The 20491-nt window shown below is 46.5% G+C and overlaps 1 protein-coding gene across 1 annotated transcript in view; it reads right to left on the bottom strand.

Annotated features, from left to right (window-relative positions):
• The window catches only part of LOC139239429 (ADP-ribose glycohydrolase MACROD1-like), a 1029639-nt gene that overhangs the window by 485166 nt on the left and 523982 nt on the right, over positions 1–20491 (bottom strand). The window contains exon 5 of the mRNA XM_070868158.1: positions 10067–10183. Coding sequence (XP_070724259.1) covers positions 10067–10183 — 117 coding nt within the window. The remainder of the gene's footprint in view (positions 1–10066; positions 10184–20491) is intronic.

Genomic DNA, 20491 nt, shown 5'->3' with positions numbered 1-20491 from the left:
TTGCACGCGTCCCTAATTTATCGTTTGATGCTGTCTCCAACCTTACTACTACTGTTTGGTGGTCTGTACGTAACTCCCACTAGCGTTTTCTGCCCTTTGGTATTCCGCAGCTCCACCCATACAGATTCCACATCATCCAAGCTAAAGTCCCTCCTTACTATTGCGTTAATTTCCTCTTTAACCAGCAAGGCAACCCCACCTCCTTTTCCTTTATGTCTATCCTTCCTGAATGTTGAATACCCCTGGATGTTGAGTTCCCAGCCTTGGTCACCCTGGAGCCATGCCTCCGTGATGCCAATTATATCATATTCATTAATTGCTGCCTGTGCAGTTAATTTATCCACCTTATTCAGAATACTCCTCGCACTGAGGCACAGAGCCTTCAGGCTTGTCTTTTTTTGCCCTTTTGGAATTTTGCTGTAATGTGGCTCTTTTTAATTTTTGTCTTGGGTTTCTCTGCCCTCCACTTTTACTTTTCTTCTTTCTATCTTTTGCTTCTGCCCCCATTCTACTTTCCTCTGTCTCCCTGCATAGGTTACCATCCCCATGCCATATTAGTTTAACTCCTCCCCAACAGCACTAGCAAATACTCCCCCTAGGACATTGGTTCCGGACCTGCCCAGATGCAGACCGTCCGGTTTGTACTGATCCCACCTCCCCCAAAACCAGTTCCAATGTCCCAGGAATTTGAATCCCTCCCTTCTGCACTACTCCTCAAGCCACGTATTCATCTGAGCTATCCTGCAATTCCTACTCTGACTAGCACGTAGCACTGGTAGCAATCCTGAGATTACTACCTTTGAGGTCCTACTTTTTAATTTAACTCCTAGCTCCCTAAATTCAGCTTGTAGGATCTCATCCTGTTTTTTTACCTATATCGTTGGTACCTATATGCACCACAACAACTGGCTGTTCACCCTCCCTCTCCAAAATGTCCTGCAACCGCTCCGAGACATCCTTGACCCTTGAACCAGGGAGGCAACATACCATCCTGGAGTCTCAATTGCAGCCGCTGAAACGTCTATCTATTCCCCTTACAATAGAATCCCCTATCACTATAGCTCTCCCACTTTTTCCTGCCCTTCTGTGCAGGAGAGCCACCCACAGTGCCATGGACTTGGCTACTGCTGCCTTCCCCTAATGAGTCATCCCCCCCAACAATACCCAAAACGGTGTATCTGTTTTGGAGGGGGATGACCGCAGCGGACCTCTGCACTACCTTCCTTCCACTGCTCTTCCTGTTGGTCAGCCATTCCCTATCTGTCTGTGTAACCTTTACCTGCGGTCTGACCAATTCACCAAACGTGCTCGTCACGATATCCTCAGCATCGCGGATGCTCCAGAGTGAATCCACCCGCAGCTCCAGTGCCACAATGCGGTCTGTCAGGAGCTGCAGCAGGACACACGTCTCGCACATGTAGTCGTCAGGGGCACTGGAAGCGTCCCTGACTTCCCACATAGCACACGAGGAGCATAACACGAGTCCGAGCTCTCCTGTCATGACTTAACCCCTAGATTAATTTAATTTGGAAACAACAATGATAAAGGTTACCTACTGATAAGGAAAGGAAAAAGAAAAATTACTCACCAATCACCAGCCAATCACTTACCCGCTTAGCTGTGACGTCACCTTTCAGATGAAGAAAGCCATCTTAGTTCAACCCTCCAAAAATATCCGATAGTCCCGCCAATTGTTTCCATTTCATATTTTGATTATTCTTTCTGCGAAGAACCTCCTGACCTTCAATCCTAAATTTGCCTTTTTACTAGCTTACATCTGTTCGTTCTCTTGGCCTCCAGGTGTCGGGCCCAAAATTCCTGGGTTGGCAGCGGGCGTAAGAATTTAAGAAATAGGAGCAGGTGTCGGCCATACAGCCCCTCGAGCCTACTCCGCCATTTAATAACATCATGGCTGATCTGATCATGGACTCAGATCCACTTTCCTGCCTATTCCCCATAACCCTTGACTTCCCTGTAGTTCAAAAATCTGTCTATCTCCGCCTTGAATATATTCAATGACCCAGCCTCCACAGCTCTCCGGGGCAGTGAATTCCAAAGATTCACGCCCCTCTGAGAGAAGAAATTCCTCCGTCTTAAATGGTCGACCCCTTATTCTAAAACTATGCCCCCTAGTTCTAGATTTCCCCACGAGGGGAAACATCCTCTCTGCATCTACGCCGTCAAGCCCCCTCAGAGCCTTATATGTTTCACTAAGATCAGCTCTCATTCTTCTAAACTCCAATGAGTACAGGCCCAACCTGCTCAACCTTTCCTCATAAGACAACAGCAATTGCACCTTTGCAGGGGGGAGGGGTGGGGGGGGCATGGAGGTTGGATTTTAAAAAAAACTGGTCCAATATACGCTCGGGTTCCATGGCAGAAGTGGCCTGGCATCGATTCCGTTCAAGTTTCAGGGTACGCTGAGGAGGGTCTGCACCCTCAGTGACAGCCAGATGCAAATGACGGAGTTAAGACAGGGGCAATTTGCGCAGTTTGCCAATCTAGGCGGACACTGCTGATCTGAGCGTGTTGCTGGAGATTTTTAGCCACATCTTGGGAGTCACTGCAGATATTGGAAAGAAATGCCACTGTTGTACTCAGGAAGCCTTCCCCTGCATTCTGCATTCCCCTTGGAAAGAATCACTGAGCTACTATCTGAAGGCTTCCTTTGTAGGCAAACACAACAGCCATTTTGCGTACAGTAGAGTGCCACAAATAGCAATGAAATGAATGTTCGGTTAATTCTTCCTTTTGGTGTTGGCTGAGGGAACGATGTTGCCCATGATACCAGAGGAACTACCTGCTCTTCTTTGCATAGTACAGCATTGTGGGATCGTTAACATCTACCTGAACCAAAAGGCCTCAGACTCTGAATCTCATCCGAAGGCCAGCACCTTGAACAACACAGCACTCCTGTAGTACGGCACTAAAGTTTCAGTCTAGATTATGTCCTGCAGTGGAGCTTGACCCTCGCCTTTAGACTCAGATGCAAGGGTGCTGCCAATTGAGTCAAGGTGATATTCAATAGGGGTACGGTAGCATAGCGGTTATGTTACTGGACGAGCAATTTAGAGGCCTGGACTAATAATCCAGAGACATGAGTTCCAATCCCAACATAGCAACTCGGAAATTTAAATTCTGTTAATTGAACAAATCTGGAATAAAAAGCTAATATCAGTAATAGTGACCATGAAACTATACCAGATTGTCATAAAAACCCATCTGGTTCACGATTGTACTTTAGGGAAGGAAATCTGTTGCCCTTACCCGGTCTGGCCGATATGCGACTCCAGACCCACAGTAATGTGGTTGACTGTTAACTGTCTTCTGAAATGGCCCAGTGAGACACTCAGTTGTACCACACCGCAAGGTAAAACACCACACAGGATGCAGCAGTTCAAGAAGGCGGCTCACCATCACCTTCTCAAGGGATATTAGGGACGGGCAATAAATACTGGCCTTGCCGGAAATGCCCATAAGCATGGATCCAAAACCTAACTCATCATTCTATGGCACGGTAAACTGGAGTACAAATAGATTTCATAGAGTATCAATCGCTGAATGTATTTGCTTCATGGGTTCTTTGCTTAAGAATTCAGAGCAACACGTTGCTATTAAGAACTAGTTGGTTTATTAGCAAAGGTTTAATAATCACACTACACATTACCAGTTCATCCACCAGGCTCACAACCACCTGCCCCATCGTGGATCTCCTGAACCCAACTGGCCAAGGTTTTATTGAGTCTTGTGAACATCACGTGACTGGTTATGCCACTCACAACTCAACAGCTCTATAAACCTGTGAGCATACTCACAGGTGCATACATTACAATTGCCATATCCACAGTTACAGTAAGTAAGCGAAGAATTCATCCACATAATAACTTGCGTCAGAAACTTTTTGAAATGAAGATGCCATATTATGATGATGCTTGCGGTGATTCCCATAATTCTGAAATGTATTGCTACTCTGTTCATCAACAATGTCAGTGAAGCGGCTCAATTAAAATCACTCTTGTCGGCACTGTGACTTTTGAACACTTTTTCCCCTCGAACGGTCAGGTGTTCCTAGCAGACGGTGAGCTGCCAGTTTAAGACTCTCAGTCGGTTTTTAAAAAATTCATTCAGCTTAGACATTCCGCATGTGCCCATATCAACTTTTTTATACCCACAGGACGCTTCCCAATAAAAATAAGTTTGAGGAATAAACTATTTCCACTCAATCAGCACCAGTCCCTTGGGTGTACCTGTAAGTTCTGTGTGAAAGATTCAAAGCACACACTGCAACACCTTTCATATGTATCATTCCAGACATAACAGGTCAAAATAATGCATGACTGGAATATAGTACTAAACACCATCCAGATCTTTGACCTGTCCCCTGAGTTTAAAGAAAAATTCATTCACAGCAAGGCCGGTATTTATTGCTGTCCCTAATTGCCCTTGAGAAGGGGGTGGTAAGTCCGTGTGATGCTCCCACAGTGCTGTTAGGGAGGGAGTTCCAGGATTTTGACCCAGCAACGATGCAGGAATGGCCGATATATTTCCAAGTCAGGATGGTGTGTGACTTGGAGGGGAACTTGGGAGGTGGTGGTGTTCCCTTGCAACTGCTGCTCTTGTCCTTCTAGATGTTAAACGTCCTGGGTTTGGGAGGTGCTGCCGAAGAAGCCTTGGCGAGTTGCTGCAGTGCACCTTGTAGATGGTGCACACTGCAGCCACGGTGCGCCGGTGGTGGAGGGAGTGAATGTTTAAAGTGAGGTAGTATATTTTGGTAGGAAGAATAGCGAGGTCACTTACTACTTGGGAAAGAGCAGAACTCGAGGCCATCAATATAAGATAGTCACCAAGACATCCAATAGGGAATTCAGAAGAAACGTCTTTACCCAAAGAGTGGTGAGAATGCAGAACTTGCTACCACAGGGAGTGGTTGAGGCGAATAGTCTAGATGCATTTAAGGGGAGGCTAGACAAGCATACGAGGGAGAAGGGAATAGAGGGTTATGCTGATAGATTTAGATGAGAAAAGACGGGAGGAGGCTCGAGTGGTGCATAACGCTGGCATGGACTAGTTGGGCCGAATGGCCTGTTTCTGTGCCGTACATCCTATGTAATCCTATGTATGTAGGATTCTAACTCCGATGAAATGACACAGCTGAGAGTATCAGATCACGGCATGAGTGCATATGAAGAAAGGATACATGAATGGACAAATGCAATCTTCTAAGGCACAGAATAATGTAGGTGTTGATCACATTAACTAAACATATTCTTTCTAATTAGATCAGTTAAAATTGTAACAAATGCACACGCAATACATGTCAGCAAACGTGGGTTTCCCAATGAGAAAAGACTGGCTTTTGTGCAGTGATCAACAAATTTCCTCTCAGTTTCCTGTCCACGTAGCTTAGATGGATACAGCCTTTATCAACTTAGTCTTTAAGGGTGCCTGAGGAGTTGACATTATACAGCATAACAAGATGTGTTGCGATGCAGAAGCCAATACTCCTTTTTGCTTGCATTTCAGATGCACAAGTCAGCCAAGCATCTCGTATACTGCAGATCTCCTGGATGATGAACTACTTTTTACATTGTATGCACTGCAGGTCCGCCAGTGAAAAGATTACACGGGCACGATTGAGCGCGGAATACTTAAATAAATGCGCTTCACCGACGATAACGAGGTGCGAAAAAGCTCTTGGTGTCAAAAAGCTCCAAGCAAATGTGCAATGTTCCACGATCTTATCCGCCTGTACAGATATTGCAAATGTGGCACATCTGGCACATGTTGTCTGTCACACTCCAAAAAAAAGTCTTCAAAAAGAAAAAGAAAGCCACACATTTAAATTGTACAAAGCAACAGAGAAACACTCACTGATGCAGAGGTAAGAATGTCTGTATCCTCTGACTAAATTTACCAAAGAAAGCAAAATACTGCAGCCTGAAAAATACAAGCACTTTCCCACAAGAAGCACTTGCATTTATCTCGAGCCTTTAACATAGAAAAATACCCTAAGGTGCTTCACAAGCGTAATCCGATAGAAATTGACACCGAGCCAAAGATGGAGCGGGGTGACTAAAAGCTTTAAGGAGGGTTTTATAGGAGAAGAGAGTGAGAGATGGAGAGGTTCAGTGAGTGACTTGCAGAGCTTGGGTCCAAATGGTCGAAGGCACGGCCACCAATGCTGGGATGAAAGGACTTTAGGACGTCCAAAAGGCCAGAATTGGATGAACACAAAGTTCAAGAAGGGTATGTGGCAGAGGAAGCCCAACAGACAGTCTCAATGTCAGTGACAAAGAAGTCCATCAGCCCCTTGCACTTTTGTTGGTGAGGAATGAGGGACAGCGCAATGAGGAGACAGTTGATAGTGGAGGAAAGAAGCCAGAGGTTAAATTTGCTTTCCAGGATGATCCTGGAGTAGTTGAGCATTTTCTGGCAGAGGAGGGAGAGTAAGGCCCAATGGTGTTTGATGTGGTCCAGCCAGATCTGATGAGGGATGATTAAACCATTTGTGCACCATATATACTGAAATCTGTGCCCCTTGGAGTTGATGGAGTCTTGATAATCATCATCACAGACAAAACCATCTGAAGGAAACAAAGATGTGGTACCTTCCAAGGGGTTGAGCAGAGCAAGAGCAGCAGAGATATTGTGGCAAATGGAGGGCCAAAGGCTAGACAAGAGTTTCAAAGTGCAATTGTAATGACTTGTTGGGGAGTGCCTTTTTCAGGGGCAGCCACAGAAGGAAGTGGGATTGGGGATCTGGGTGGTGAGGGATACAAGGAAGCGGATGGCCTTTTGGCCATCTGATAAAAGATGATTTCCGATCTCTAAAGCCAATTGAACTCTGGTTGACCTGAGCTTGTGTATATTTAACAACAAATTGTCTGTGTGTCCAGAAATGGACACACATCCACCTCGGCGGCATAATATATTGTGCATTTAATGGGATAAACGTTCTGGCCTTATAAAGCAACATCTCATGCAACTTAATGTCAGTCCAGAGAGAAATGGTGAGAAATGCCATGGGAAATCCGTTGGCTGTACAATCAAAGGCCATTACATTTTAATTATATTGCTATGAAACAATTATTTATATGCCCTCCAGTTAATGTTACTGGATATTCGACCATTGCTTATCCTAGAAAATAACTTAAAATGCCTCCACATGATCTGTTCTTTGATAATGATTATAAAATATGCTGAACAAAATCCAACCTTCATGCAGATTTTTAACAACCTACAAATCTGGAGGTACAACCAATCGGAATTCACAAAATGTGTTCTCAAAACTGTGGGCATGACTTATAGGACGGTACAACCAATACATCAGGATGTCATGGCACATCCTGATAGAATCCTAAAACACCCAAGGCTAAAAATTCGTTATAGCCCAGTTTGAGGCGGTGACACTGATTGGGAGCTAACTTTAGCCCCGGTCGATGTCTACCACCTCCAACTGGGATATTCCATTTTAGCGCCCCAAGAGGGGAATGGAACACGAAGGGAAGCGTCCCACAATCCTCTTAGGGCGCTAAAGACCCAGCGCGGGGCAATGTGTGTGCTACTCAAGTTGAAGTGAGAGGATACCGGCATCTTAGCGCCTGAGGTCGACCATCTGAAACCTGCACAAAAAAATGGAACGTAGGCTATCAACAATCTTCCACAGGTAAGAGAGGTAAGTTAATTGTTAAAAATTTGACTCTCAACACTTACCTCTTCATTCCCTGCGATATCGCCCCGGGATGCTCTGTGCCCTGTCTGCTTCCCCCTGTTGGGAGTCGCATCAGGTGCTAGCGCAGGCAAAAGCACTCCTTTTCGGAAACGCGTCGCAAAGGGGGCGTTGCACGCTCGAAGAACACCTGAACGTCAGCTCAAGAACAACAAGGTATCAGTAGCAGGAATCCCTGGAGAAGTACCACCTCCGTAAGATCCTGCAAATCCTCTGGGAGGATAGCCACCCAATGTCAAGTGTTCTCGATCAGGCCAACATCCCCAGCATCGAAGCACTGACCACACTTGACCAGCTCCGCTGGGCGGGCCACACTGCCCGCATGCCCGACACGAGACTCCCAAAGCAAGCACCCTACTCGGAACTCCTACACGGCAAGTGAGCCCCAGAAGGGCAGAGGAAACATTTCAAGGACACCCTCAAAGCCTCCCTGATAAAGTGCAACATCCCCACCAACAGCTGGGAGTCCCTGGCCCAAAACCACCCTAAGTGAAGGAAGAGCATCCAGGAGGGTGCTGAGCACCTCGAGTCTCATCGCCGAGAGCATGCAGAAACCAAACGCAGACAGTGGAAGGAGCGCTTGGCAAACCAGTCCCACCCTCCCTTACCCTCAATGACTGTCTGTCCCACCTGTGACAGAGACTGTAATTCCCGTATTGGACTGTTCAGTCACCTGAGAACTCACTTTTAGAGTGGAAGCAAGTCTTCCTCGATTTCGAGGGACTGCCTATGATGATGCACACTCTTGACGTCACCAATGGGTGGCGCGAGAGTGCGCAGAGTTAAATGACAGCGCCGCCACTAAACCACCAGTGAAGTTTGTGGCAGGCCATCATAGCACGGTGCTCGGGCGGTAGATGCTTAGTGGCCCGTTAGCGCCTCTCTCGGGGCGCGAACAGGTGGCGCGCTATGACAGCGAATTTTTAGCCCATAGTCTTTGCACACTGACATTCTGGAAAAGTGTTTTGCGGTGTACTGAGAATAACATTCAATTTCCACCTTGTTTCTTGGTTGAGTTCTCCCAAGTTGCCACTTCGTTTTTAAAGCACCTTTAACCCCTTTCAGTGGGTCCCTTGGTTGCGTAATTCACCCGTGAGGATAGACACTGCACACGCAGCATGATTTCAGAGTTAGCTTCATAGCTCTCTCAGTTTGATGGCGGAGTTTGCCATTGACAATGGATCACTCCATTGTCAATCCCATCGACTCGGCCCGACCCGCTGTCAGTGTCAGCGAAGGTGGTGAAACTCTCTTCGGGGAAGTGGGCAGTAGTCACGTTGGGCCATTCAGGCTGCGGGCAGGCTGAGCTGTGGGCAGAGTGGCACATTTCCTGGCATTGAGCAAGCTCCACAGGGTTGTCTCCAACTACTCACTTGCCTTTTAAGATAAAGCAGTCACTCATTCGACAAGCCTAATACAACAATACATTTCAGCACCTTCCTGCAACCTGCTTACATTGGCACGTGATGAGGTGTTCATTTTTAGCAAATAACCATGACAATATGGTCTCACTGTAATTCTGCTGGGGACCAGAGGTTAGTTTGGCCCTTTAAACACAATCTTTTGGGAACAGCAGTGACCAAATGATTTTTTGGGAATGCTGTGAATGGTTAGACTCGGGTCTCTTACTGGCACAGATTTCTTACTTTTAGTTTTAGTGAAATAATCTTCTTTTCTCTGTAGCCTGTAACATGTCCCTAAATAATCAGACCATGTTAGAAACCGCCAGAGGGAATAAAAATACAAATTAGCTCAAATCACATTGTGCAATATGCATTCATATGTTCGTGTGGCACACTTCACCTCATTTGTCACAGAGGACAGAAGGACTTACACCCATTTATGTGCTGAGATCATGCCGCACAATCTCCTGCCAACCGGTTATTATCTCAGGAATGAAAACAATTCCTCATACATGCCTCAAAGCAGGAGAAAGTTCCAGAAACTGTCCCTAAACACAATGTGAAATAAGAAGAAAATTCACCTCCAGTAACGCCCAGTGTTGGGCAGTCTCACAGGCGCTTTCAAACATAAAACAGTCAGGGTATGAGTCAATACTAAACTCCCATGGTGCCATTTTTCTACAAATATTTTTGAAGTTGAACATTGCACCAGTAATAGAGTTGACAGTACGAAGTTTGATTAGCGAGTGCAACTGGGATGTGATGACGCTTGCCAAACGCCCTTATATATCATATCAACCTATTCATCGGGAAACCACTTGATTAAACATAAGTACAAGTGTGACTACAGTGATGCAGAAGGGATTTCCCTTTGCAGGGAAGGAAACAGCTTGTTTCGTGTTAACAGGAAAAAGCCAACGTTATCTTTACTCACACTTGGCAGGCAGGCAGTAGCCGCTGGTAATTTTAGCATCTCCAGGGTCGCACCCTCCCAGTGTGCTGCATTCCTTCCGCAGCAAGGGCCCGGCTGCCAGGTGGATTGAGCCATCCACTGCAAAAGAAAAGCACCAGTCAAGACAATGCAATTCGAGGAGCGATCACATCTCGTATCCGGAGGGTTTTAGTTTATTCCCGCGGGGGAGTGATCTGGCTGCACCACAGTCAGACATGCTCAAAAACACAGTAAAACCCTCATCCAACACAATACTCTCCACGTAAGTAGTTTTTAAAAAAAAGTTTACAGCAACAGCATTCCTAATTCATCTGCAGATCCTTTTGCTCCCTCCCATCCGAAACACTTCAGGTGGCAACTCGACTCGCCTTTACATACTATTAACAGCACAGAAACAGTCCATTTGGCCCAGCAACAACTTGTATTTATATAGCGCCTTTAACGTAGTGAAACATCCCAAGGCGCTTCACAGGAGCATTATGAGACAAAAAAAAATTGACACTGAGCCAAATAAGGAGAAATTGGGGCAGGTGACCAAAAGTTTGGTCAAAGAGGTTTTAAGGAGCGTCTTAAGGGAGGAAAGAGAGGCGGAGAGGTTTAGGCAGGGAATTCCAGAGCTGCTGCTTCTTCTTACGCAGTCCCCCGGAGTCGAGGACGACTTGCTTCCACACTATAGAGTTCTCAGGTGACTGATGAGTCCAATGCGGGACCTACAGTCTCTGTCACAGGTGGGGCAGATGGTGGTTGAAGGAACGGGTGGGTGGGGGGGCTTGGGTTGTCGTGCGCTCATTCTTCTGTTTGCGCTTGGCTTCTGCGAGCTCCAAGAGACTTGAGGTATTCGACGCCTTCCCGGATGCTTCTCCTCCACTTTGAGCGGTCTTGATCCAGGGATTCCCAGGTGGCGGTGGGGATGTTGCACTTTTTCAAGGAGGCTTTAAGGGTGTCCTTGAAGCATTTCCTCTGCCCACCTGGGACTTGCTTGCCGTGTCGGAGTTCTGAGCAGAGCGCTTGTTTTGGAAATCTAGTATCGGGCATGCGGACAATGTGGTCTGTCCATCGGAGCTGATTGAGTGAGGTCCAGAGCTTAGGGCCTAGACAACAGAAGGCACGGTCACCAATAGTTGAGTGATTACAATCTGGGATGCTCAAAAGGGCAGAATTAGAGGAGCGCAGACATCTCGGGGATTTGTGGGGCTGGAGGAGATGACAGAGCTAGGGAGGGGCCAGGCCATGGGGATTTGGAAACATGGATGAGAGATTTGAAATCAAGGTGCTGCTTAACCGGGAGCTAATGTAGGTTAGCGAGCACAGTGGGTGATGGGTGAACAGGACTTGGTGCGAGTTAGGTCTGTGCTGGTGCTTATGCTCCACATGAACCTCCTCCCACCTTATTTCATCTCGCCCTTGGATCATACCATACTTCTCGTCTCATTTTTAGTTTTCCCCCTCTGCTAAAAGTACTGCCTTTTGTTGAGGTACAGTTCAATGGGCACTTGTTGTATCCAGTACCTCATCCAAGTGACCATTCTTCATAGTCTAGTCAGCGAGCATTGGCAGGACATTTAATCGCAGGGCTCCACGGCTGATCCCAACTCCATTCCCACCTACGGTCCACACAGGCACGCTTTCCACTAGGGGTCTCTGGATAGTGACCAGAAATAGAATTCTATTAATGGAGCTCATAAAGATTGAGCTTGAGTTTCTACAGCTCATTCTCAGGCCGCCCCACAAGCAATCAATTACTTTTAAAGTGTAGTTAATCTTGTTCTGTAGGCAAATATAGATCTCGTGGGAGGATGGAACTACGGGGACTGAGGGTATATCATGGAGTGAAACACAGAGCACCAGTGAATGGTAGGAGGTGGGAGGGGATGCTGAGGAACCATCCATCTCTTCACTGGAGTGAGGGAAGACACAACAAGCCAAAGCTGAAAAGCCCAGGTAGCCCAGCCTACAAATTACAATTCGGGAGCACAATTCTCATGTGAGGTCAATGGAAACAGTCTCCTTCTCACACATTGCTAGTTGTGGATGTTAAAGAAGTCCTCGCCCTGCACCTTCCACACAATGGATTGACGCTTGATCGGCACCCCATCCACCCCCGGCGCACCGTAGCTGCAGTGTGCACCGTCTATAAGATGCATTGCAGCAACTCATCAAGGCTTCTTTGGCAGCACCTCCCAAACCCGCGACCGCTACTACCTAGAAGGACAAGGGCAGCAGGCGCATGGGAACACCACCACCTCCACATTCCCCTCCCAGTCACACACCATCCCGACTTGGAAATATATCAGCCGTTCCTTCATCGTTGTTGGGTCACAATCCTGGAACTCCTTCCCCAACAGCATTGTGGGAGAAACTTCACCATACGGACTGCAGCGGTTTAAGGCGACGGCTCACCACCACCTTCTCAAGGGGCATTAGGGATGGGCAATAAATGCCGGCCTTGCACACATCCCAGGAACGAATAAAAAAAAACAATGAAGAAAGTACGTCAGAGCATGCAGAACGTCCTAGTTAAGATGTCCAGGAGATTTCTGCAACAAGAACATGTCAGCAGGTTCTAAGGGTGAATGTTGCATCCAAAGTACAGGCGTAACTGTTTGCAAAGGCTTTCGGGACTTAGTTGAGACATTTTGATCTTTGTCATATAGACCATAAGCTCAACCAAACCTCGTGCCCAGCACAAGTGAAGTGTAAAGACAAATAGACAGTTTCTTAACCGATAAGGGAGTGAAGGGTTATGGGGAGCGAGCAGGGAAGTGGAGCTGAGTCCATGATCAGATCAGCCATGATCTTATTGAATGGCGGAGCAGGCTCGAGGGGCCGTATGGCCTACTCCTGCTCCTATTTCTTATGTTCTTATGTAAGGGATGGTTGTAGATGCTGCCATTTCTCATGATGCTGACAATGTTGCTACATCAATCCAACGCCCTTCCTTACCAGTGCAGGAGGGAGCCTCTGGAACAAGCAACGTGACATTGGAAGCAGGTCCTGCAAGGACATCAACTGCCACTTCAGTCCTCAAGCCCTCCATCAGTAAAGTCCTAGCCACCAAACTCAAAACCTCATGGCACTCAGGTGGGTTCATATTTGAGTAAGATTAGGCATTATGATAAGAAATAATGCGACAAATGCAGATATCTTTGGCAGATTGGTGTATCTATGGATTCTTTCTATATTGGTTTTGGGGTCTCTTTTAATTTGTTCCTAAAGATCTGCAAGTGTCCTTCTCCTAAAGGCATTTGACAAGGTGCCACATAAAAGATTACTGCACAAGATAAAAGTTCACGGGGTTGGGGTAATATATGAGCATGGATAGAGGATTGGCTAACTAACAGAGAACAGAGAGTCGGGATAAATGGTTAATTCTCTGGTTGGCAATCAGTAACTAGTGGGGTGTCGCAGGGATCAGTGCTGGGACCCCAGCTATTTACAATCTATATTAACGACTTGGAAGAAGAGAGTGAATGTAACGTAGCCAAGTTTGCTGACGTTACAAAGGTGGGAGGAAAAGCAATGTGTGAGCAAGACACAAAAATTCTGCAAAAGGACACAGACAGGCTAAGTGAGTGGGCAAAAATTTGGCAAATGGAGTATAATGTTGGAAAGTGTGAGGTCATGCACTTTGACAGAAAAAAAATCAAAGAGCAAGTTATTATTTAAACAGAGAAAGATTGCAAAGTGCTGCAGTACAGCAGGACCTGGGGGTACTTGTGCATGAAACACAAAAGGATAGTATGCAGGTACAGCAAGTGATCAGGAAGGCCAATGGTATCTTGGCCTTTATTGCAAAGGGGATGGAGTATAAAAGCAAGGAAGTCTTGCCGCAGCTATACAGGGTATTGGTGAGGCCACACCTGGAATACTGCGTGCAGGTTTGGTTTCCATATTTATGAAAGGATGTACTTGCTTTGGAGGCAATTCAGAGAAGGTTCACTCGGTTGATTCCGGAGACGAGGGGGTTGACTTTTGAGGAAAGGTTGAGTAGGTTGGGCCTCTGCTCATTGGAATTCTGAAGAATGAGAGGTAATCTTATCGAAACGAATAAGATTATGAAGGGGCTTGACAAGGTGGATGCAGAGAGGATGTTTCCACTGATGGGGGAGACTACAGCTAGTGGGCATGATCTTAGAATAAGGGGCCGCCCATTTAAAACCGAGATGAGGAGAAATTTTGTATCTCAGAGGGTTGTAAATCTGTGGAATTTGCTGCTTCACAGAGCTGTGGAAGCTGGGACATTGAATATATTTAAGACAGAAATAGACAGTTTCTTAAACGATAAGGGGATAAGAGATTATGAGGAGTGGGCGGGGAAGTGGAGCTGAGTACATGATCAGATCAGCCATGGTCTTATTGAATGGTGGAGCAGGCTCGAGGGGCCGTATGGCCTACTCCTGCTCCTATTTCTTATGTTCTTGTGAAAGGGTGGGTAATGTTTACCAACTCTGAGTTCTGATGATTTGTGAGCATTGCAAAGGCTCCTCAACATCATTATGGTTTCTGCAGATGGGTGTATCCCAACTAATGGAAAAAGTTGTTGATAACTTCCTGTCGAATGTCACCTGCTGGCAATTGGTTGTCCTCTCTTTTCTCGGAGCCCTTGCCATGACGAGGGCTTGAAGGCTTGCACCCTCTTCAACAACAACCTGTATTTATATAGCGCGTTTAACGTAGTGACACATCCCAAGGTGCTTCACAGGAGTGCTTTAAAACAAAATTTGAAACCGAGCCACATAAGGAGAAATTAGGGCAGGGTCAAAGAGGTCGTTTTTAAAGAACGTATTGAAGGAGGAGAGAGAGGTGGAGGGAATTCCAGAGCTTAGGGCCCAGGCAGCTGAAGGCACAGCCGCCAATGGTGGGGCGATGGAAATCAGAGATGGGCAGCATTAGAGGAGCGCAGATATCTCGGTGGGGGGGCGGTTTCGGGGCTGAAGGAGATTACAGAGATAGGGACGAGTGAGGCTATGGAGGGATTTGAAAGCAAGGATGAGAATTTTAAAATCGAGGCGTTGCTTAACCGGGAGCCAATGTAGGTCAGCGAGCACTTGTCTGTGAATGGGAAGGCGCCTAACTTCAAAATGTTGCAACATGCAGCCAGCCAACATAATTCTAGAGGCTATTGCTGAGCTGTATTGCGGGGCGGGAGGGGGGAGGGGGGGGGGTCTTCCCCTACCCCCGACCATATCCAGGCAAGAGAAGCAGGACTTCACAAAACCAATGAGCCTGTTCAATAATGAAAGAGGCAGAAATGAAAGTCTCAGGGAACCCGTTGTCGCTCTCGGCTCCCAGCTGATGCAGGGGTGCCACCATGCATGGTTGAAGTGGGTAACCCTGGTCTCCCATAAATCATGCTGACCTATTGTTCTGGATGAACAATGCAGGTATCTTTGATTGTCAAGAGAACGAAAGAATTGTCTCTGCTTCCAGGGCAGCACACAACATGCAGAACGATGTGGATGGCTTCACTCACAAACAATGAAAACCTTTACCGAGGACAACAATTAGGAAGCCTTCAGTTGAGGCCTGTAATGTCACATTGGGTGGCATCACAGGGAAATCCTACTACTTGATAAAATGCACAAACAACCCCTCTGCTCGGGTGGCTCCGCGCGGAAGGATATGAAACCGGTGGCCTGCCTGAACAGAGCACTGTCTCCTACTTAATGCAGCTGTGCACTGCTAGTCCTCTTGTGTCAGCCGAGGCTACCTGGAAACATCTGGTTGCATCAACATTTAGAATGTTGGTACTATCACATGTGATAACGAAGGATTATAGGTTAAAAAAACTATGCTCGGTGAGAGGAAGCTGGATCCTGTATCCTCTGAGGCTGACCTCTGAGTCAGAAGTTTGTGGGTTCAAGTCCCACTCCAGAGATTCAAACATATAAATCTAGGCTGAGGGAAAGCTGCACTGTGGGAGGGACAGTACTGAGGGAGTGCTGCACTGTCGGAGGTGCCGTTCTTCGAATGAGACATTAAACCGAGGTCCCGTCTGCTCTCTCAGGTGGACGTAAAAAGATCCGACGGCACTATTTCGAAGAAGAGCAGGGGAGATATCCCTGGTGTCCTAGCCAATATTCCCACATTATAACAGTGACTACACTCCAAAAGTATTTCACTGACTGTAAAGCGCTTCAAGATGTCAGGTGTTCTTGAAAAGCGTTTATATAAATTCAAGTTGTTCTTTCTTTAGAGCATCTCACCAAATGGTTTCAATCCTAGAGCGAGCTACTGCTCACTGTCTAACGCAGGCTGCACGGAGGCAAGAGCTCATCAAGAAGGAAAAGCTTTGAGGACGAGCTGCCGGTTCAGTCGCATTTCACACAGCGACCTGAGAGAGAGGCAGCTGCTGTGTGACCAGCGATCTGCCTTGTCGTGGTGCAGGGAGATTAGCCTCTGTCTGCCCTGCAATGTTAGCAGCTGTTTGTCATTTTTTGCTTCACCCAAAGAGCTAACACTGCCTGCCGACACGTTCACGTCTGACAGTCAATCTATTATGCCGAACTGCAGATAATGTTGCACACAAAGCACGGAGCAACATTCATTTTTTAATCATGGTTTTCCCTCATGCCTCCTTCTGACAGCAATGTCCATGGAGGTTTGTGCTTCTGGGATTGGCCTCTCTAACCACGTCTGACTTGATTTGTAAGAAATGCTTGCTGTGTTTAAGGGAGTTCTCCCGGTATCTCAGTATCAGTCGTGGCTCAGTGGGCAGCACTCTCGTCTCTGAGTCAGAAGGTTGTGGGTTCAAGTCCCACTCCAGGAACTTAAGCACATAAATCCAGGCTGACATTCCAGTGCAGTGCTCAGGGAGCGTCGCACTGTCGGAGGGGCAGTACTGAGGGAGCGCCGCACTGTCGGAGGGGCAGTACTGAGGGAGCGCCGCACTGTCGGAGGGGCAGTACTGAGGGAGCGCCTCACTGTCGGAGGGGCAGTACTGAGGGAGCACAGCACTATCGGAGGGGCAGTACTGAGGGAGCGCTGCACTGTCGGAGGAGCCATCATTCGGATGAGACGTTAAACCGAGGCCCTGTCTGCTCTCTCAGGTGGATGTAAAAGATCCCACGGCACTATTTCGAAGAGGAATTGGGGATTTCTCCCCGGTACCCTGGCCAATATTTATCCCTCAATCAACATCACTAAAACAGATTATGTGCTCATTATCACATTGCTGTCTGTGGGAGCTTGCTGTGCGCAAGTTGGCTGCTGTGTTTCCTACATTACAACAGTGAATACACTCCAAAAAAGTACTTCATTGGCTGTAAAGCGCTTTGAAGCTTCTAGTGGTCATGAAAGGCACTATATAAATGCAAGTCTTTCTTTCTTTCATTCAACACTCCAGGCATTGAGTTGAGGATATCATAAGCACCACTTTCAAAACACAGTTACACAGAATTACCATCAACTGCAGCAGTCCTTTCAAAAGTTCAATATTAATGTTATGACACCGGTTTGAGCAAGCTAATGATCCTGACAGTTGCGAGGCAGCTCAAATACCAACAGCAGATGTAGTCATAGACCTAAGGGGTTAACAATAACGCCTCTGCTGAGGTTAATCCATCTCTCTCACACTGTCAGGCTCCTTCGAGGTGACTCCTCTGGGTTCGTTACCCTGCGTGGGTAGATCCTGAAGTCGAGAATGAGAAAAGGAGAAAATAATTCAACAAAAACAAAAGGTGAAAGCTCGAAGTCGGATATCAAAGACAATATCAGTGGCACAACAACACAGGCAGTGCTTGACAGGGCTCAATGCTGCATCTCAGGTTTTCTGTCTCATTAGCAGTTTAGCTCTGTGGTGTAATTAAGATAATGATGGGAAGGGATTTAATTGTTCCTCATTGCTGACCTGTCGGTAATGAGATACACTGGAGTATAAACAGACTTTCCAAGAGGACCTTCTCTTCTGTCAGTTTAGTGGAAGCTGTATCGGGTTCCAAGAATTGACAATTAAGCAGAACTGTTTGACATCTGGAGCGGTGCTGGGGAACTCTCCCAGCTCCTCGCTGCTCTTAAATTCTCCAGCAATCATGAATCTTACCGTTTTACAAGGCGGAAAGCACTTTAAGAGTAGACAGGGACTCGATTCTTTATTTTTGTTCTAATTAAATGAAATTATTAAACAGTGTTTTAAATATTCCGGTACGTGTCTACTTCCTAAAGCTCCCAATTAAATGTGATATAAATGATTTGGCTTCTGTTTCAACTTGACTGTCAGGATAGGACTTTCCTCTGAATTACCGTCAGTTTTCTGCCATTTTTAGGGTACTTCAATGGAGGATGTGTGGGTAGTAATACTTACTGTCTCAGATTTTTTTTCTTTATTCACTTATGGGTTGCAGGTGTCGCTGGCAAGGCCAGCATTTGTTGTCTCTCCCTAATTGCCCTTGACAAGGCAATGGTGAGCCGCCTTCTTGAATTGCTGTACTCCGTGTGGTGATTTTCTTAGCAGTTTGGTACAACTGGGTGGCTTGCTAGGCCATTTCAGAGGGGCAATTAAGAGTCAACCGCATTGTTGTGGGTCTGGAGTCACATACAGGCCAGACCGGGTAAGGGCGGCAGATTTCCTTCCCTAAAGGACATCAATGAACCAGATGGATTTTTACCAATATCCGGTAGTTTCATCGTCACTGTTACGGATACTAGCTTTTTATTCCAGATTTATTCAATCAACAGAATTTATTACCAGCCCTCATTACTCAGCCCTGTACGTATCAGAATGGTTGACTGGTGGTCCGGGCTATTCCCGCTCAGTCGCAACGTATGACGTCAGTACGGGCAGAGTATTCTGTGACGAGTGGCTTATGCCCTGACCTCTCAAAGCCTCTCCACCAACTGCAAAATTTAAATTAGAAGTTTTGGAATACTCATTACTCACTTATACATTACAACAGTGACTACACTCCAAAAGTACTTTATTGGCTGTAAAGCACTTTGAGACATCCGGTGGTCATGAAAGGCGCTATAGAAATGCAAGTCCTTCTTCTTATATGGATGCAGCCACAACAAGACTTAAGAAATTTGACAGCATCTGGGAAACAGCAGTCCACTTGACCAGCATACCCATCACTGGACTCAATATTGACCCCCTCCATCACCGGTGCACTGTGGCTGCAGTATATACAATCACCAAGACTGCTTCCCTCTCCTGCGACCTCTGTGACCAAGAAGGGCAAGAGCAGCAATGTCTTGGAAACATCATCACTTTCCTAGTGCCCCTCCAAGTGACACGCCATCCTGACTGGGAGAAATGCCGGCACTTCTTCATCACTGCTGGCTAATATCCTGGAATTTCCAACCTGTTATGGTATTTGCTTCATGGGCTCTTTGCTAAAGAATTCATAGCAACACACTGCTATTAAGAACTAGTTGGTTTATTAGCAACGGTTCAACAATCACACGACACATTACCAGTTCATCCACTAGGCTCACAACTGCATAGCTCGTCGTGGATGACCGAGACCCAACTGGCTGGGGTTTTATTGAGTCTTGTGAACATCACATGACGGGCTAAGCCACTCAAAATACAACAGCTCTACCAACCTGTGAGCAGGTGCATACAATACACGACCTAGCGGCATTGTGGAAGTCTCATCATTGCAAGACCTGAAGCAGGTCGAGAAGATAGTCCACCACTTCTCTACGGACGAGCCAGCATCCCCACGATCCCAAGAACAAATTTGATTTAAATTACCGATCAGCCCGACATCGGTGGTGGGGAAAATGTTGGAATCAATTATTAAAGATGTAATAGCAGCGCATTTGGAAAGTAGTGACAGGATCGGTCCAAGTCAGCATGGATTATGAAAGGGAAATCATGCTTGACAAATCTTCTGGAATTTTTTGAGGATGTAACTAGTAGAGCGAACAAGGGAGAACCAGTGGATGTGGTGTATTCAGACTTTCAAAAGGCTTCTGACAAGGTCCCACACTAGAGATTAGTGTGCAAAATTAAAGCACATGGTATTGGGGGTAATGTACTGGTAGCAAAGAGTAGGAATAAACAGGTCCATTTCAGAATGGCAGGCAGTGACTAGTGGGGTGCCGCAGGGCTCAGTGCTGGGACCAGCTATTTACAATATATATATTAATGATTTAGACGAAGGAATTGAATGTAATATCTCCAAGTTTGCAAATGACACTAAGCTGGGTGGCGATGTGAGCTGTGAGGAGGATGCTAAGAGACTGAAGGGTGACTTGGACAGGTTAGGTGAGTGGGCAAATACATGGCAGATGCGGTATAATGTCGATAAATGTGAGATTATCCACTTTGGTGGTAAAAACAGGAAGGCAGATTATTATCTGAATGGTGACAGATTAGTAAAATGGGAGGTGCAACGAGACCTGGGTGTCATGGTACATCAGTCATTGAAAGTTGGCATGTAGGTACAGCAGGCATTGAAGGCG

Source organism: Pristiophorus japonicus, chromosome 27, assembly GCF_044704955.1.
Source record: "Pristiophorus japonicus isolate sPriJap1 chromosome 27, sPriJap1.hap1, whole genome shotgun sequence".
Taxonomy (NCBI): Eukaryota; Metazoa; Chordata; class Chondrichthyes; family Pristiophoridae; genus Pristiophorus; species Pristiophorus japonicus.
Note: the sequence above shows the minus strand (reverse complement) of the source record. Positions and strands in the feature narration are given on the sequence as shown.